The sequence below is a fragment of the Panthera onca genome, chromosome A1, assembly GCF_046562875.1.
Source record: "Panthera onca isolate mPanOnc1 chromosome A1, mPanOnc1 haplotype 2, whole genome shotgun sequence".
Lineage (NCBI taxonomy): Eukaryota > Metazoa > Chordata > Mammalia > Carnivora > Felidae > Panthera > Panthera onca.
Window position 1 is genome coordinate 231,935,950 of NC_138339.1, and position 20,728 is coordinate 231,956,677.

The window sequence follows — 20,728 nt, forward strand, 5'->3', positions numbered from 1 at the left end:
CTTTTTGACAATTGTTTTACTTTCTGTTTTGTCCAATTCTGTATTTTTTCTCCTTAACGACATTAAAGTACCTTGAGGGTTAGAGGGCAGAGGGAGAGGTGATGCATCATCTTGTGGAAAAACATGGGTGTTGAATATGGACTAACCTGTTTTTGTATCATGGCTCCATCCGTCTCTAATTATGCTGTCTTTAGAAGGGCTATACAGTCTCCCTAGGCTCAGTTTCTTCAACTGTCATGTGAAAATAATATCTATACCAGGTAAGGGTGTTGTGAGGCTTACAAGAATATCTATTTATAAATAAATACATATACTATACATATAATTATATATATTCTCTATTTACATAGAATATATTACATATATATTTTAGATAGAATATATTATACATACTATTATATATATGGTATATACTATTCTACACACACACACACACACACACACACACAATATATCTAAAGTGCCTAGGACATCGCAGATGGTCAATAAGCAGGAATGATACCGTTATGAAGAGTTCTGCCTGTTACTTTTTTGAAATCTCTATAGAAACTTTCTTTTTTTTAATCAGAAATGTTTTTAATGGAATGAAAATTAAGACAGAGCATCTCAAAATTTGTGGGTTTTGCTGATACAATTCCTGAAGGGGATTTATAGCTCTACATGGCTTCTAGCAGGAAGAAGAAAATGTTAAAATCAATGATAAAAACTTTCTCCTCAAAAAACAAAAAATCCAATTAAACAAAAAAATTGTAAGGACCTAAATAATAAGGATAAGAGTAAATACCGATGAAATAGAAAACAATCAATGGAGAAAATCAATGAAGACACAAGTTACTTCTTTGAAAAGATTAGTAAAGTTGATAAGCCTGTGGCCAGACTGATCACGAAAATTAGACCAAAGTCACACATTACAAATACTGTGATGAGTGATTTTGGTCTAATTTTCTTCATGGGGAGAGGCTGCATTGATAAAAATCTTCCACTCACGTAAGTGACTTGAAAAGTTGAAGTTGCAATATATAAACTATATTGAAAAACTTAACTAACAACAAAAACATAGAAGAGTGAATATGATGTGGGAAACAAAGGCAGAAGGAAATGGCGGATAAAATTAAATTTCCTTATAACCTGCAGCCCATTGACAAATACTTGAGTCAGGCAGAGCAAAACGTTTCTCCAGGAACTCCCTACCATTTTAATGCTAATACTTTGCTACAGGGAAAAACCACCTTAGCTTGACAATAGCTAGGCCTCCAGTATCCCGAGTGCGTCTTCTTTAGCATATGAAGATCTCACCGGAAACTTCCCCTGGACTTGACCTACCCCAGCTCCATAGTATATAACCAGTCTCTGCTCTTGGTTCCGGGCAGCTCTTCCTGCCCACGGGTCCTGTCCCCGCACTTTAATGAAATCACCTTTTTGCACCAGACATCTTCAAGGATTCGTTCTTGGCCATTGGCTCTGGACCCCGCGAACGACATTATCACCCCCCACAACCTCATTAAATATAGCAAAATGTTAATAAGTATTAAATATAGATGATGGGTGTTTGGATGTTACACTTTCTACATGTTTGTTTTTAAAATTTTTGCGTGATAGAAGGTCAAATAGTAAAAGCAATATATATATATATTATATACACACACATATGTATATATACATATATACATATACATATATACACATATATACATACGTATATGCGTGTGTGTGTGTATATATATATATATATAGGAAAAAAGGAGGCGGATGCATTATTAATTTTTAATAGGCTTATATAGTACACAAATGTTTGGTGATGATTTTCAAGTCTTTTGTATCTATTTAATAAAAAATTAAAAAAAATTAAAAACCATCGTGTACTATCACATTCATAGAGCTAATGATAAAAATGACACAAATCAATGTGAAAAATATTGAACAAATGTAATAAATCTTAGTAAACATAAGATGAAAATAAATACACTCTCAGATATAAATTGTATAAAACTTGCTGCTACAGAGCAAGGCACGCTACTTAATACGGGACCCATGTCCAGACTGTTTCCCGGATTGGCCGCCAGGGGATGCTAAAGAGTAATATTCCCCGGAACAAGACAAAGATAAAAAATCATTCAACTCGACTCGAAAAAGTTCAGAGTCATGCTCATTTCGACCCCACCCGGAGGCCTGGGACCACAGATTTCAGCAGGTCTGTTTGTCCTGTGGTGAGGACCATGCCTTGCCACAGGGGTGGAGCTCTCTGGAACCAGCACAAGTGAGAGGCTGATGTTAGCACCTCAATGTGGCATCTTGGAATCCCTGGACACTGGGCTCAGGCTGTGTCACAGCTGACAGTTTTCACAACTGCTCTCCCGGGAGCTGTAAAGCATGGGGCAGCAATGGAAGATTCTTATCTAGGCTTCTAATTCCTTTTTTTCTGGTGACTTCCCATACACTGAGACTTACTTCCAATACATACTTAAAAGCATCAGCACATTCTGGGAAAAATATGGAGTAGCAGCTGAATAGCTAGCCTAGAAAATTATTTCTAGCCTTAAAGTACACCCCAGGCCACACTCTTTATGTACATATATAATGCAATAAGGGTGGTTTGCACTGTGTTTTAACTCTGTATGCCTCGTCTATTCATATATTCATCCTGCTTGAGAGTAAAATATCTGAGGGCAGGGCTTTGTCAGATCTCCTCGTACTCAAAAAGAATGTCTTTTTTTTTTTTTTTTTTTTTTTTTTTTTCAGGGCACCTAGGTGGCTCAGTTGGTTAAGCGTCCAACTTCTACTCAGGTCATGATCTCACGGTTCATGAGATCGAGCCCCACATGGGGCTCTGTGTTCACAGCTCAGGGCCTGGAGCCTGTTTCTGATTCTGTGTCTCCCTCTCTCTCTGCCCCTCCCTGCCTCGTGCTCTGTCTCTCTCAAAAATAAATAAGTGTTAAATTTTTTTTAAAAAAAAGAATGTTTTTCTTCAATAATTGTTTGAAGTACTTTAACCCATTAATTTAATACATTCTCACAACAACCTTGCGAAGCACTATTATTAATCCTATTTAAAAATTGCTTTTAACGTTTATTCATCTCTGAGAGACAGAGCATGAGTGGGAAAGGGGCAGAGAGAGGGAGACACAGAATCTGAAGCAGGCTCCAGGCTCTGAGCTGTCAGTACAGAGCCCGACGCGGGGCTTGAACTCATGAGCTGCGAGATCACGACCTGAGCTGAAGTTGGACGCTCAACCGACTGAGTCACCTAGGCGCCCCAATCATTAACCCTATTTAAAACTGAGAAAACCAAGACTCAAGGATGATTGGTCAGAGGGGACTAGCGGAGACCAAGCAAGGGCTGGGATGTTACTCTTTGCGGTGATGGGACAAGGCTCAGAGAGGGGCAGCTACTTGCTCAAGGTCTTGTTCATAGACGGAGGCAAAGAGGGGCTGACTCCTGCTGGCCCTGTACCCTCGCCACGCTTTGCAGGTGGATATGCTCCAGCGTGGAAACCACACGTGTGTCAAGGTCCAAGAAACACGGTAGAGTCTTCTAACCAGACAAGAAAAGAGATACCGCCTTTTCACGCTGGCTCTAGGGGTCACACGCTTCACAGCTGGCACGATCTGCTCTGAACATTCCCACGCATAACAACGCGCTGGCCTCCCACGAGAGTGACACGGAGCATCTCAGGATCACCAGACCGTGTGACAGAGGGCTCCATCACTGGAGACTACCTGATGGCCGTGCTTCTATTTCCCCGGGTGCCCCACCCCACATCACACCTCCTGGTCTAATCTGGTTGTTACTGGCAAACTCTCCAATCAACCGTCCTTGGGACACACGGTAGCCTGTGTGAAAGCCACTTATGCTCAGTTACAGACTTTTTTTTTTTTTTTTCTTTTAAACATGCTCATTTTTAGTTCTGGGGTTTATCTGGAGAGAGAACTGAGATCAGAAAGACAGAAAAGCACACAATGTGTGGGAGGTGAAATGCCACGGTCGTTTGCGAGGCCTGTCTGGAGCTGCTGGTTGTGATTTACTGAAAAGAAAATGAAATTCATGTCGGTCATCCGTCTTGCTGAAATGTCACGCCGAGTGCAACTCGAGTAGTAGGGAGGTCTGAAGGAGGTGCCTACAAATCACCTGCTAGACCTTTTTGGTCTCTGATTTAAGAGCCATGTGTATGCTGCAGACAAACAAAACTCTTGGTCCGTGGGCCAACGGGGAATATGCTGGGGGCACAGAAATACATAACTCCAGGGAACCAACCCTTGATTTCTGCACAGGAACTAACTCCCTTCTCTGCCACAATGCCATGAATGGGGTCCAAGCGTTCCAAATCGGACACACAGCACATATTACCAAAATGTCGTATCAACGTCTGTTGCCATGCCTACCCATAGGAAACCTTTATCAAGGATTTGTTATGGGATGAGCATCCAGTGATGTATGGACTAGGTGAATCATTACATTGTACCCCTGAAACTAATATCACCCTGTATGTTAACTGCAGTGGAATTAAAATGAAAAACAAACAAACAAACAAAAAGATTTGTTATGACACCGGATGATGGATGGGAAGGGTGATCCAAGAAGGGCGCAGTAACCACGTAAATGTTATCAGAACCTCGGTGAATAGCTCTGTGTTCCTCTCTTTATTAAAGATTTGCCAGTCAGTGCGAAAACGCACCTCTAGCTGAAGAACAACAACAACGACAAAAACCCATGCCACTCTTTCTCTAATAAGGAAACTGCTCAGTATTTACAACGGTGAGTCAGGCCTCTTTGGCACCTCAAAACCGTGGAGGTAATTTTAATTCTCACAGGGTCGGGTCTACAGTTACTTGAGTGGTTCACGGTTGACATTGAGAGCAGCAGACCAGAAAGGAAGGTATAAAATACAAATGGGTCATTCGTTGTCAACGTTTTGGTGGGCAAAGAGGCTGAAACTTGAGAAAACTGCCATCTGTTTTTCTTGTCTTTCCTTACACCAACAAATTGGTAATAGGCTCTTTCTGCTGAAAGCGTTAAGGGAAGCAGGAAACACCAACAACAAAAGACGGCTCAGACTGGTACACTAGGGGCACGTCGTGTAGGATATCCTCAAAAGCCGGAGTCCTTCACGCTTTTGCGTGCAGAAGACAAACAAAACCAGTGGGCATGGGGCTACTTCACATTCTTTGGATTTTCTTCTTTAAATTGGCCAGGCATTTAGTTAGTTCATCTTCTTATCTAGAGAGCATTTAGATAGCATTTGTACTTCCTCCCATTTATAGGTACCTGAAGGTCCATATACGAAACTCAAAATGCCCTGTGCGTTCTTAAAATGCAGACTCAATGTTTGAACCTTGAAGGTGAATGTTCATTTCCCCACCCCCCCCAAACGTGGCTTGGCCACTTCTTGCTGGAGCACAAATGCATTGAAATCAGATACCAGGCTCCCTCTAACCTCTGTTCCATGCCGAGAGGTGGGAAAGCTTAGCTACACGATGGCTAATAACAGACTCAGTGTCTGGATGGCCCCAGGAGCCTCTGGACAACTTATGCGCTGAGAAGAAGCCAGCCCCTTTTTGCATTTTCAGGAAGGCCAAGGGAGCAGAGAGGACGCCCTCCACCCCATGCTGCTCTGTGAACACTGGGCTTGGCCGTGACTCCACGGGCCGGATGCCCCCAGGCCTGGCACACTGAATTTCCCATCAAGGGCCAAAGTGGAACAGCGCTGTGGCCCTGCCTCCCTCTTATCTGAAACGTGCAGAAATTTCAGAATTCGGCCATTTCATCCCTAAAATGCAAACAGTCTCCCATTCTCTTCAAAGCGCTCCCCTTCAAAATGTTCCTTTAGGTCATTTTCTATCTCTTTTACGTAACTTTCCCTTTTGAAATCAAGGTTACTAAATCACGCTTCCCAGACTGATTTCTTTCACGCCTAAAAAAAAAAAGTATCCGCTTGGCTCCCAGAGCATTAGATGCTGCTGCTGGAGACTGTGCAGGATGTTCTGAAAATCGAACGAAATCTCTAACCCCAGACCCAAACTTAAACGCGCACATACACCCACCCACCCACACACCCACACACCCACACACACACACACACACACACACCCCGATCACCACTACCGCCCTCCCCTCCAGCAAGAAGCCCCTGGACATTCACCAGACGTGGCCTCACCTTTCTGGAGAAATACTGGGTAGACACGGCAAGGGCCTGGAAGCCGCACACGGCCCTCCGCAGCTCCGCCTGGACCAGGACCAGCTGCCTGGCCTGCTGCTGGCACCTGTCTTTCAGCCGCTGCACCAGCTGCCGCTCAGCGTCGCGCACCTGCAGGTCCGGCTTGGGGGAAAAGCCATTTCGGGGAGCCGCTGTCCTCTGTTTGGGGTATCCTGCAGGGGAAAAACAGTCACTTGTGGAAGAACATCCACCCCCCAGCGTGACAACAGCTCTTCGGTGCCGAAGGATTTCATTAAGGGCAAGTGGCCGAGAGGGCACCGCTCACGGTTTGTCATTTCAGGCGCTGAAAGGGAAAAAAAAAAAAACCGGACGGGGACTTAAAACATTTGCTCTGTTTACGAGGTTCTCAGTGCAGAGTTTCATCTCAGGAAAAGAATGACAGACAACATTGCCAGATTCCTTCCAGCTCCCTGCATTTCTTCTAGGTTTGCTTAGAGAGACTGATGCAGGGTTTTTTCTTTTCTTTTTTTTTTTTTTCTTCAAGGGATTACTCTGTGAAAATGTCTCATGGGAAATAAATCAGTCAATCTAGGTTGAACTCAGAGTTATAAGCTGGCGCCCTTCTAATTGGGCATCCAGGAGCAATGCCTACATGCCCCTTCTTTCCCTTACTGTGGTTGCTCTCTTTGGTGGCAGGGTCAATGACCTCTGCTCCAGGGATTTCTGGCTTTAAATTCCTATGGCATCAATGTTCCCCAAAATACTCCCCCCATGTGACCACTCATGCCACCTCCAGAGCTAAAAGGTCCAGTCCAAGCCACCAGAACCTCTCAGCTTTTTTTTTCTTTAATTTTTTTTTTAACGTTTATTTATTTTTGAGACAGAGAGAGACAGAGCATGAACGGGGGAGGGTCAGAGAGAGGGAGACACAGAATCTGAAACAGGCTCCAGGCTCTGAGCCGTCAGCCCAGAGCCCGACGCGGGGCTCGAACCCACGGACAGTGAGATCGTGACCTGAGCCGAAGTCGGACGCTTAACCGACTGAGCCACCCAGGCGCCCCAGCACCTCTCAGCTTTTAACGCAAAGCCCTTCTTCTTTTACTACTTCTTCTTCTTCTTTTTTTTTACTTCTTTGACTGCACAACAGCCAGAATGATCTTTGTGACTACAAAACAGCTCTTGACCTGCATGGACCCCTCTCTGCGGTGGTGCTCCACTGTGGTATAAAAAAAGTGCTCATTTCTTCCCCTGGCCCACAAACCCTCCGAGATCCCGCTCCTGGATCCAGGCAAACACTATGTGTGGGGAGGCCACTGAAGAAGGAACCAGAAACTCCACCTGGAGCTGGGAACGGGGTGGGGGAGGCTTTCAGGACAATAACTATTAGGTTGACGCTTCGGGGAGTAAAGGCAAGGCTCCAGGGAAGGACTCAGAGACAGGCACTGCATCATGGTCTAGACCCAAGGGTAAGCGGGTGTCTTCCTCAGAACCCCCATGCTTCCTGGGTGAGCTGCAGACCAGCATGGCGGTGGTGGACGGTGGGCCTGGGTCCCCTAAGCACATTCTTCCCTCTGCTCGGGGAGAGAACGTGACACAGACCCTGAGCACACAATCGTGAATAAGCTTCAACATTTCAAAAGTTCTTTCGTCTCCCCCCTCCCCTCCAAAATATCAGGGAGTAACACAGAAGACACATCAGAAAACGGTCGTCTCCTCAGTCCCCACTACACTGAGGCACAGCAGGTAACAGGCTTACTCTACTGAACACCCAAGTGGCCTCATCTTTCAAGGGGAAAAGACGGTTAACTGATCTAAATGCTTCTGATTGTTGATGTAACGGTAACCACGCTAATTTTAATGAAATCTTCCCCTTAAGAAATCATCTGAGATCACAATGCAACCTCACATACATCTTAGACTATTATGGCTTAATGGAGTAGTAGAACGTGAAATTAATGCTCCCTTAAAACGATCTTTATGACAGTGCTGTACAGAATAATCCAGGAAAGTCACTTGCTTGTTGGAGGCACATCAATCTTAATAAGTGCTTAATCCTAACATTCTCAGTACTGATAACAAAAGAAAAATAATTACTAACAACACGTGGGAGGTTTTACTGCTGCCTGAATTAAACTCTAAGACACAGCCTAAGACCCAGGGTAGATTTTTTTCATGATGACTGTTTACCATTTTATTGGTGTGGACGGTGATTTTATTGAAAAAAATTGTTTTCGTGTTTATTTATTTTTGAGAGACAGATGGACAGAGAGTGAGCAGGGGAGGGGCAGAGGGAGAGGGAGACACAGAATCCGAAGCAGGCTCCAGACTCTGAGCTGTCAGCACAGAGCGGGATGCGGGGCTCAAACTCACGAACTGTGAGATCACGACCCGAGTCGAAGTCGGACACTCAGCTGACTGAGCCACCCAGGCGCCCTACGTGTGGCTGGTTGATTTTCTAAAACCCTCCAGTGTTTCATGGGACCACCAAACTGATGTTCTGAGCCCAGACAGAGGTTCCCCTAAGAACATCAGCACCTGGGATCAACACACAAGTGTGAAATCTGTGGCTTTCAGACGCCTAACTACCTTATGGAACCAATCTTCCTTTGGGATTCTTGGTCAGCTGTCCATCTGGCACCCAACAAAAACCAGTATCGTTTCTTGGGCTGTAGTTTCTATTAAGTATGTCGATAGTTAGCTCCCTGAAGTATTGTTCTGTCGCGTACTTTCCCGTCCACCCACGTGTCACACCGTCCCCAGGACCGTGCGTGAGGACAGCCGCACGGGCTCATCTACCATCTTGGAAACGGAGAGCTTACGTCGAAATGAAATGACTGCACGCAGCCAGCATCGCCTGTCTCGCAAAAAAACAAAAAACAAAAGAAAAACGACTGAGGGTTCTGTTTGCTTCTACTATCTTCTTCTAAAAGCCAGCACGTAATGGAGCTAAAATACCAATCGGCTTAGGAAGTAAGGGGGTAAGGGAGCATGAGGGAAAACTTCCGGAAGGCAGCGATCACGTGTTGCTCATGGAGAACACGCTTGGCACTGACAGGAGGTGTGCTGAGGTGCCTCACTTCTGACCTCTTACACCCGTGTTTTTCTGGAGGAGCCAGAGAAATGCTTTAAATGGGGGAGGAGGGGCATGCCATGTCCCCTGAGGACACCTCCAGGTGCCGGAAGGCTTTGTTATCACCTCCTTCCCTACTCCTTGCAGTATTTATATATAGCTTCTACGGTGGTCAGAGCTTCCAAGCAGGCAGATATGCCACTGGCCTCTCTCTGCAGTCAGGCGGAGCCTCGTAGGTGTGTTCGGCCTCTTTCCCCCAAAATCTGTCTCCTACCATAGCCTTCCGATTTCCACTCCATTGAACTAGGAAGCTGATTAATGAATAAAGACTTTCAAATGAGGCTTATTGATGGTTTTGGAGTCTTTAAATGAAGTGGAAAAGAGAGTAGCAATAACCAGTCTTTTAAGGAGTGCCCCTTATACACTTCCCAACTGTTAGTGAGCCTTATCCCCAAGGCCACTCTTCCATACAAAGTCTGTGAACAGAAAAACTAGACCAGTGTCTTGCCACGACCTACAGACAGAGATGATTTCACATGTACACTTTGTGTCGTATGTTTTGTGGGGATCCAAAATGTCTGACAGCTTTTACTGAGCACCTACTCTGTGAGGGACATAGGCAAAGTCCAGCGGGGAGGGCAAAGGAATGAGGCCCCGTCTGTGACGTGAGGCAATCCATTGTCCAGGGGCCCAGCCTGGATTTCAAGCTTCTGAGTCCTTGTCCAGGCCTCCTACCACTTCAGCAAGCCGCTGGCCCACTCCACAGCATCTCTGACAGATCTCACAGGTTTGGGGCACATTCTAAATCCAGAACACTCTCCCATTATCGTAATCTTGCCCCAATCACAATTTCTTTTCAGCCACCTAAGGGCCGGACAGAATCTGTGATCATCCCAGTGACATCTGGCAGCTCAGGGGAAAAAGCCAGTAACCTTCTCTTCTCACAAAGGTGAATGCAAGCCGCTTGCGTGCAAAGGCAGAGCACTGGGGAGAATGCAGCCTTTAAAAATGGAAAGAGAATATTAAAAATTCATCCGCAGCCATCCGCTCACTATCTAGAGGATTCTAATGGATGGAAAAGCTTGGTTTAATTTTAAAGCTGGAAGCTTAACTGACGTGATAAACAGTACAGCACTGGAATCTGTGTATTTACAACATCAGAGAAGGCCCATGGCCTTAATCCCTGTAAATAAGAAGGACAAGACACAGCTTAGATAGATAGCCTTCTGACTTAGGGAAAAGCACTTCATGAGTTTGGCCAACATCCTAGCAGAAAGGAAATCTGTTTCTTGCACACTGGCAGCAGCAGGACCCCCTAGGTAGCACATCTGCCCAGTTCTTTGTGGTCTTGGATAGGCATTATGTTCCTGAAGCAGATCTAAATTTATTCCAGAAAATTCTGCCACATAACACAGTATTTTCCGACTTAGTCCTGGCACTTGCTGGCCTGAGGTTGGCTAAGGGCGGGGAAGGTGAAGAACAAATGACAGGAGGGTGGTAGGACATTTCCTTCGAGCCAGTCCTGAGCACGGGTGAGGGCAGGAATTACTAAACTGGGTACCGACCTGCTATGCTCTAGAAAGGAGAGGTTTCCATCTCCCATTCCAAGGAAGGAGTGGATTCTTTTCTATATTGATGGATAAGTGAACAACAACAAAAAAATCCCCAGAAGTTATAATCAGGGTTTCTAAAGCCAACTATAAAAATTTGTTACTATAATCCCTTCTTCTAGACAAAATAAAGAGTGACATAAAAATATTCTCATCTTCGGGAAATTTCTTAGTACTTATAAGAGGTATAGGTAGCAAGGTAAATCTGAACTTCTTTCTCCAAGGGTGAAAATATCATGGTTTAATAGTACTATAGCAATTGCTAAATTTTGATATTCAAAAATGTAACTACTTTCGGCCAAGATGGAGTGAGAAGGATCAGACTTACCTTCTGATCGAAAACAAACCCAAAAAACTCAGCCCAAATATATAAGACAATGGTTTTTAAGACGTCAACATTAGGCAATGAAGTACGGGGATCCTGAGCCAGAAAGCAAAGGAGGTGATCCCTATAATTGCCTCAGCCTATTTCCTGGAATGACTTTCCAGGCTGTGGTATGAGTCAGGGAACCCATGTGGGGCCTGGTGGTTACCCCAAGTTGAGAGAACGGAGCTGGGGGTTCAGGGAGCTGAGGGCTCAGAGGTCACAAGGCAGATTTAGCAGAGAGAACGTCACTCCACAGAGAGAGCACTCTGGACACGCACAGAGGGTCCCCTCGAGTCTTTGGCCAAGTTCTGATCATTGCATGCCTGGGAAGAGAGGGTCCAAGACCAGGGAAAGAATTCCCCAAATGACTGCAGGAAACGAGTCCTCAGAGCTCGTGGAGACTCAGAATTTGTTCCTGTTCCCATCAGCCAGAATGGAAAACCTTGTAATTCAGGGGGCAATGGATAGTATACCCAAAAGGGTCTTGGCTGTAATACAGTAAAATTAGCTCTGGACTGATCACTAGTTGGGACCGGCATAACAAAGCCAACAACCAAGCCCCAAAATAACTGAACTCTTTGCAAGTAACATACTTTTATTTAAGAACAAAGCTTAAGAATATTCATAGGAATTAAAAATCCACTACCCAACAAGGAAAAATTTACAATGTCTGGCATCTAAAAAAACTCTCAGGCACGGAAATAAGCAGGGACATATAACCCATAAGGAGGAGAAACGCAATGAAGTGAGGCCCACAAGAAATGATGCAGATGATTAACAGTTATTTGTGACTGCATTCCATATGTTCAAGAAGCGAGTGGAACGACTGAATATGTCAAGTAGAAACAAAGCGATTTAGGAAAAAAAAGGCCTAAATAAAAATTCTTGAGATTGGAAACTCAAATGTCTGAAGACAAAAAATACACAGAATGGGATTAAGAGTAGATTTAGACATGACATAAGGAAAGATTGTAACATGAATGTTCATAGCAGCATTATCACAGCAGCCCCAACACTGGATACAACCCAAATGTCCATCAATTGATGAATGTAAATTATCGAATGTGATATATCCATGTAATGGAATATTATTCAGCCGAAACTAAGAATAAAATACCGCCTCATGCTTTAACATGAATGAGCCTCAAAAACATTTATGCAAAGTCAAAGAAGCCAATACAAAAGGTCACACACATGTTGTACGATTCCATTTATATGAACTGTCCAGAATAAGCAAACCCATAAAACAGAAAGTACACTGATGGCTGTCAGGGGCCCTACGAGCTGAAAGTGGTCCCCGACTCTAAACAGGAACCTCAGTCTTATAACTACAGTGAACTGGTTCTACCGACAACCTGAATGCATTTGAAAGTGGCTTTTTCCTCCAGAGCCTCTGGTCAAGAACTGAGCCCCGCTGACATATGATTTCAGCCTTGTGATACTTTGAACGCAGAACCCACGGAAGCCACACCTGGACGTCTAACCTACAGAACTGTGACCAGTAGAACAAACAAATGGGTGCTATTTAAAAAAAAAAAAAAAAGAAAGAAAGAAAAAGGAAAGGAAAATTAGTAAGAGAAACTATCCAAAATGAAACACTCAGAAAAAAAAGAGTGAAAGAAACAAACAATGTTATCCGTTTGGACAGGAGCTGTGAATCAACTTCAAGTGGCCTGATGTGTATACAGTTGGAGTCCCTGAAGAGGAGGGGTCAGGCCTGAACGTGTCTGAGGAAATGATAGGCAACCCACTTTCAAACCGTATGAAAACCGTATACCCACAGATCTAAGATTCACAGCAAACCTCAAGCACAAAAACCACAAAGGGAAGGACACCAAGGTATAGCATAATCATGTTGCTCACAACCGGTGCTGAAGAGAACAGCTCTCAAACAGCCAGAGAAGATGCCTTATGTACAGAGAAACAAAGATAAGGAGAGCCGTGGAAAGACATCTTTAAATACTTCAGAGGGGGGAAAATGCCAACTTGAATTCTGAACACAATAAAAGTATCTATGAAAAATGAAGGTACACAAACACAGAAAGATTCCACCACCAGAAAAGCTCTGCCACCAAGAAGGTCAGAGAAAATCCTTTAGGTAGAAGAACAATGGGACCAGCTGGGAATCTGGGTCTGCAGAGAGAATGACAACTACAGGGATAAGTCTAAAAGACTTTTTTCTCATTGAAATCTCCTAGAAAGAAAACAGCATCGACAGTCAACAGGAACAGTGCAGTGCTGGTTTAGGACACACGTGGAAGGAAAGTGTTGGAATACAGGAGCACACATGTCAGGAGAGGGACGTAAGTATACAGTTGGGAGATTCTTACATAGTTGAGCCTTGAACAACGCAGGGGTGAGGGGTAACAGCCCCTGGTGCAGTTGAAAATCCACATATAACTTTTGACTCCCCCCTCCTCCAAACTTAACTGCTGAGAGCCTACTGTTGACTGGAAGCCTTTCTGATGTCACAGTCAACTGATTAACACATAGTTTGTGTGCTGTATGTATCCAACATTGTAGTCTTACGATACAGTAAGCTAGAGAAAAGAAAATGTCATTAAGAAAATGATAAGGAAGAGGAAATATACTTATAATACTGTACTGTATCTACTGAAGAAAATTCGTGTGTAAGGGGACCTGCACAGTTCTAACCCATGTTGTTCAAGGATCAACTGTATTATATGTGAAGTGACATGACATTGCCTCAAGGCAGAATGTGAAAAGTTAAAGACAAAAACTAGGAACCCTAAAGCAACCACTAAAATAACCCAATAAGATACAGGTCTCTAAGACATCAATAAAGGGACGAATGGAATAATAAAAAATTAATTAATATAAAAGAAGGCAGCAAAATAGGGAAAAAACGAAAAAACAATATGTGAGATGGCTAGGAAACAATAGGCAGACGGTAGAGTTAATCCCAATCAAATCCATAACATTAAATGTCCATCAAAGGCAAAGCTTTCAGATTAGAGAAGAATACAAGAGCCAATTATATGCTGCCTGTAAGAAACCCACTTAAAAATAGAGAGACACCAGGTGACAGGGAGAAGTGTGCAAGGAGGTACAACCATGTTGAACTAATGGAAGGCTGGAGTGGGACAACTAATACTTAATAAAGTGGATTTCAGGGAAAAGCATATTACCAGGAATAAACAGGGTCATTTCCTAATAATAAAGTGGGCAATTCATCAAAATGATAAATGGCCCTAAAGGTTTAAGCACCTAATAGCAGAGCTTCAAAATGCAGGAAGCAAATAATGATAGAACCGAAAGGAGAAATGGACAAGTCCACAATTATACTCTGAGATTTCAACAGCCTTCTCTCAATTCCGAAGAGAACATGTAGACAGAAAATCAGTAAGGATATAGAATACTTGAATTATGCTATCAGCCAACTTGACCCATGACATCTGTAGAATGCTTCACACAGATACAGTGGACTAGACATTTTCTCAAGTGTGTGTGAGTCATTTAGTGAGACAGACCTTGTTGTGAGTCATAAAACACGTCTCAGTTCATTTAGAAGGATCCAGATAATCCAAAGTATATTCTCCAACCACGATGGGATTAAATTAGAAGTCAAATCAGAGAGATCTGGAAAGTCCCAAATATCTGCAAACACACTTCAAAATAATCATGAGTTAAGAAGAAGTCACAAAAGGAAATTTAAAAATAGTTTGAACCCAATGAAGATGAAACCCAGCACATCAAAATTTGTGCACTATAACTGAAGCAATGCATAAAGGGAAATTTATTGTACTAAATACACACATTAGAAAACAAAGAAAGATTTTATTTATTTTTTTATATTAAATTTTTTCAATGTTTATTTATTTTTGAGACAGAGAGTGTGAACAGGAGAGGGGCAGAAAGAGAGGGAGACAGAATCTGAAACAGGCTCCAGGCTCTGAGCTGGCAACTCAGAGCCCAACGCGGGGCTCGAACTCACGAACCGTGAGATCGTGACCTGAGCCGGAGTCGGATGCCTAACTGACTGAGCCATCCAGGCACCCCTAAAAAGAAGAAAGATTTTAAACTAATGATATTAGCTAGTTAAACCCCACATAAACAGAGTAAAATAAATCATAAAGATCAGAGTAGAAATTTGTTGCATGTTACTCTGCAAAAAAAAAAAGTGAAGCCACACCTCCCTCACACAGTGTACGAAAGCTAACGCAAATGGATCACAGGCTTAAATATAAAGCCTAGAACTCTAAACCTTTCAGAAGAAAATGTAGGAGAAAATCTTCGTGGTCTAGGGTGATGCAAAGATTTTTTTAAGATAACCCCAAAAGCATAGTCCATAAAAGAAAAAACTGGACTTCGGGAAACTTAAGAATGTGTATTTTTCTTTTTTTTTTAATTTTTTTTTTCAACGTTTATTTATTTTTGGGACAGAGAGAGACAGAGCATGAACGGGGGAGGGACAGAGAGAGAGAGGGAGACACAGAATCGGAAACAGGCTCCAGGCTCTGAGCCATCAGCCCAGAGCCCGACGCGGGGCTCGAACTCACGGACCGTGAGATCGTGACCTGGCTGAAGTTGGACGCTTAACCGACTGCGCCACCCAGGCGCCCAAGAATGTGTATTTTTCAAAAGCTCTTCTGGGAGAACGCAAAATAAGTCACAGACTGTGGGGGGAATGTATACGTATACATATATATACATATAAAACCCTTCAAAATTCAGTAAGATGAAAAACCAATAAAAACTATAAATTTTTGAATATTTTACCGAAGAGTATGTACAGATATCAAATAAACATAAAAAGATGCTCCACATCATAACATCATTCGTTATTAGGGAAATGCAGATTAAAACCGCGTAAGATACGGGGTGCCTGGGTACCTCAGTCAGTTGAGTCTGACTCCTGATTTCAGCTCAGGTTATGATCTTGTGGTTCATGAGATCAAGCCCTGCACTGGGCTCTGTGCTGACAGTGCAGACACTGCCTGGGATTCTCTCTCTCCCTCTCTCTCTCTCTCTGCCCCTCCCTGCCTTTCAAAATAAATAAATAAACTTTAAATCTACACAAGATACCATTATACACCTATTACAGTGTCTATGATTTAAAAAAATGGCCATACCACCTATTGGCAAAAAAAAAAAAAAAAAAAAAAAAAAAAGTGAAGGAACTGGGTCTCTCGCACACACTACCACTGGGAATATAAAACGGTACGACCACCTCGAAAAACAGTTTGGAAAGCCTTTTAACATTTTTAGAAGGTTAAACAAATAACTACCGTATGACTCAGGCATTCCACTCCTAGATACTTCCCAAGAAAATCAGAAGCAGAGGTCCATACCAAGACTTGTACCAACATGCATAGCAGTTTTGTTTACAAGGGCCAAATCCTTGGAGGAGAAGCCCAAAGATGCATGGATAGGTAACGGATCAACCGTGGTATCCACGCACTGGAACTTTACTCAAAGTAATCAAGCTGAGTAAAAGCAGCCAGAGAAAAGTAGAGTGCATACGACATGATTCCATTTATAGAAAGTTTTAGAAAATGCAAACTCATCTATATAGGGACAGAACGGGGACTGGGGTGGGGTGCAGAGGGCTTAGGGGGTTAGGATTCCCAAGGGGCACCGGGATGGTGGACATATTTGCTATCTGGATTGTGGTGATGGTCTCTCGTGTGCATACGTGTCAAAATGTATCAAAATGTTTGCTTTACAAATGTGTGTTTTCCCATTTATTAGTATTACGGTAACACCACAAATTTCCTTTTGTTTCCTATTTATTTCGTATAAATATTTCCTTTCATGTTCAACCTTTTAGTATTCTTACATTTAGATGTGTGCTTTGTAAGCAGTCTAAAGCTAGATTTCACAGCATCTCACATGCATCTAATAAATGTTCTTTGACTGTTCAATAGGTGCCTGTTTCACAGTCATTGCAGGCATTTAAATAAATTAATACATTTAAAGAGGTTAGGACAGTACCTGGTACCCCGGTTTACAGTAAGAACTCAAACAGTAACTCCTATGACTGCTACAATTTTTGTGCTTACAGAAAATCTTGTGAGGTTACACTCCATTCTGTTCTACAAAGGGGTTAATGCCTACCGTATCAACTTCCATGATAAATGGTTTTCGACTCTCAAGTGATGTTACCTCGTTTCTTCATATCTGAAGGTAAATAAATGTCTCCCTCATTGACAAAATTGCAAGTATTTGATGGCTGTTGGTTTTCTATCTTTCTCTTTTTAGAAGCTATTATTGTCTCTTGAGGTCAGATCTTCAAAGGCTGTGTCAATTATAAATTACTTCTACGCAGAGAAGACTCTACCTCTTCAAAGCCTGATAACATTTCATTTTTTAACATAAAATGATGCCAACGGCTGGTTCATTTCGTCTAGAGTCAGAACACATCGGTGTACAATCACGCGTATCACAGGGGCACTGCTCATCAACGACATTTGAACAAAATGAATGACAAGTTCAAGCCTACTCCCTGAATGAACACCCTTCGCGCTTCTTAAATACCTGGTGAATGAAGCTTGGTGGTTGCAGCCACTGTTCTCTTAGGAGACGAAACAGCCGGTTTATTAGCATCTTGATCTTTTTGTACTTCTTTCTTGGATCCTAATCAGAGTTTAAAAGGAGAAAAAAAGAAAATGAGCAAGTTACAACTCAAACAGTAACACCAGTCGTTTGTCGAAAGGGAGGTTTAACAAAAGGCAAACGGAACAAAATAACATTTCGGTGATTTGTCGCTATGGTCACCACCCCCTGTGCTTCGGGGATGATGCTCGTTTATAGCACAGGGGATTTAGTAGTGGTGGTCAGGGGAAGAAGCACACTGCTGTCTCTGATGGGATGAAAAACGCCCCTGCCTCTGGAGGTCACTGCACCCCAGTGACTCTAACAAACTATCTGGGAATTAAAGTTGTACTGTCCCTAGCGGCCACCTCGGTCTGCCCGCCTCTTCCTGCCAAAACAAATTTTCAGAAGACAGAGATGGAAGCTGCAGCTGAGCACAACTGCTAATGACCTCAGCATCCCCGAGACCCGAGCCACGGGGGACATGGTCTGCCTCTAATTAATTTCCATGCAGCTGGTCCACAGAGGTGACCTAGAGAGCCTTTTAGCTCTCGCGGCTGCAGCTGAGCCTTCCTGGAACCTGTTGTCAGAGCTGGCCCCAGCGGGATGGAATAGCCTGAGCGCGAGCAATAACTAAGAACAGCAGGTGCACGCTCCTCAAATTATGTCCAGGAGCACAGTGCAGTTCCCCTTGTGTGCTGGCCGCAGACACTCACCTTCACCAGAAAGTCAAAGAACAATGGATGGTAGATTAGAGCAATAACACAGACATGGACGTACCTAGACCTGCCTCCACTTTAGCAAGCTTGGGATAGCAAAAAAAAAAATAAATAAAGAAAGAAAAAAGAGAGAGAGAGAGACAGAGACAGACACACACACACACACACACACACACACACACACACACACACACACAGAGTGAGAGACACAGAGAGAGAGAGGACCCAAATAGATAAAATTACAAATGAAAGAGCAGAGGTCACAACCAACACCACACAAATACAAACAGATATAAGAGAATACTATGAAAAATTATATGCCAACAAACTGGGCAATCTGGAAGAAATGGACAAATACCTAGAAACTCACAAATTACCATAACAGAAACAGGAAGAAATAGAACATTTGAACAGGCCCATAACCAGCAAAGAAATTGAATCAGTTATCAAAAACCTCCCAACAAAGAGTCTTGGGCCAGATAGCTTCCTGGGGGAATTTTCCCAGACATTTAAGGAAGAGTTAACACTTATTCTTTTCAAATTGTTCCAAAAAATACAAATGGAAGGAAAGCTTCCAAACTCATCTATGAAGCCAGCATTACCTTGATTCCAAAACCAAAGACCCCACCTATAAAGGAGAATTACAGGCCATTATCTCTGATGTACCTGGATGCAAAAACTCTCAACAGTACATTAAAAGAATTATTCACCATGATCAAGTGGGATTCATTCCGGGGCTGCAGGGCTCATTCAATATTCACAAATCAATCAACACGATACACATTTTTTTTTTTTTTTTAATTTTTTTTTTCAACGTTTATTTTTTTATTTTTGGGACAGAGAGAGACAGAGCATGAACGGGGGAGGGACAGAGAGAGAGGGAGACACAGAATCGGAAACAGGCTCCAGGCTCCGAGCCATCAGCCCAGAGCCCGACGCGGGGCAACACGATACACATTAATACAAGAAAGGATAAGAACCATGATCCTCTCAATAGATGCAGAAAAAGCATTTGACAAAACATAGCATCCTTTTTAAATAAAAACCCTCAAAAAATAGGGATAGGAGGAACATCCTCAACATCATAAAGACCATATAAGAAAGACCCACAGCTAATATCATTCTCAATGAGGAAAAACTGAGAGCTTTCCCCCTGAGATCAGGAACATGACAGGGATCCACTCTCACCAGTTTTGCAACATGGTATTAGAAGTCCTAGCCTCAGCAATCAGACAAGAAGAAGAAATAAAAGGCATATAAATTGGCAAAGAAGACAAACTTTCACTCTTCACAGATGACGTGATACTCTACATGGAAAAACTCGAAAGTTTCCACCAGAATACTGCTGGATGAATTCAGCAAAGTCACAAGATATAAAATCAATGTACAGAAATAGGTTGCATTTCTATATACCAATAATGAAGCAGAAAAAAGAGAAAATTAAGGAATTGATCCCATTTATAAGTGCGCCCAAACCATAAGATACCTAGGAATAAACCTAAACAAAGAGGTAAAAGATCCGTATGCTGAAAACTATAGAAAGCTTATGAAGGAAATCGAAGAAGACACAAAGAAGTGGAAAAACATTCCATGCTCATAGAACAAATATTGTTAAAATGTCAATACTATCCAAAGCAATCTACACATTCAATGCAGTCTCTATCAAAATAACACCAGCATTCTCCACAGAGCTAGCTAGCTAGCTAGCTAGCTAGCTAGCATTCTCCACTCTCCAAACAATTCTAAAATTTGTATGGAACATAAAAGGCCCCGAATTGCCAAAGCAATCCTGAAAAAGAAAATCAAAGTTGGAAGCGTCACAATTCTGGACTTCAAGCTGTATTACAAAGCTGTAATCATCAAGATAGTATGGTACTGGCACAACAACAGACACATAGATCAATGGAACAGGATAGAGAACCCAGAAATGGACCCACAAATGTATGGTCAACTAATCTTTGACAAAGCAAGAAAGAGTATCCCATGGAAAAAAGACAGTCTCTTTAGCAAATGGTGCTGGGAGGACTGGACAGCAACATGCAGATGAATGAAACTAGACCACTTTCTTTCTTACATCATACACAAAAATAAATTCAGAATGGATGAAAGACCTAAATGTGAGACAGGAAACCATCAAAATTCTAGAGGAGAACACAGGCAGCAACCTCTTTAACCTCGGCCATAGCAACTTCTTACTAGACAGGTCTCCGAGGCAAGGGAAATGAAAGCAAAATGAAGTCCTGGGACCTCATCAA

General features: G+C 42.8%; 1 protein-coding gene across 2 annotated transcripts in view; it reads right to left on the reverse strand.

Annotated features, from left to right (window-relative positions):
• Positions 1–20,728, reverse strand: part of MTUS2 (microtubule associated scaffold protein 2) — a 566,588-nt gene that overhangs the window by 126,926 nt on the left and 418,934 nt on the right. For both annotated transcript variants that reach the window (XM_060637454.3, XM_060637455.3), the window contains exons 6-7: positions 17,698–17,796; positions 6,153–6,364 (exon numbers count right to left, since the gene is read on the reverse strand). In XM_060637454.3, coding sequence (XP_060493437.3) covers positions 6,153–6,364; positions 17,698–17,796 — 311 coding nt within the window. The remainder of the gene's footprint in view (positions 1–6,152; positions 6,365–17,697; positions 17,797–20,728) is intronic.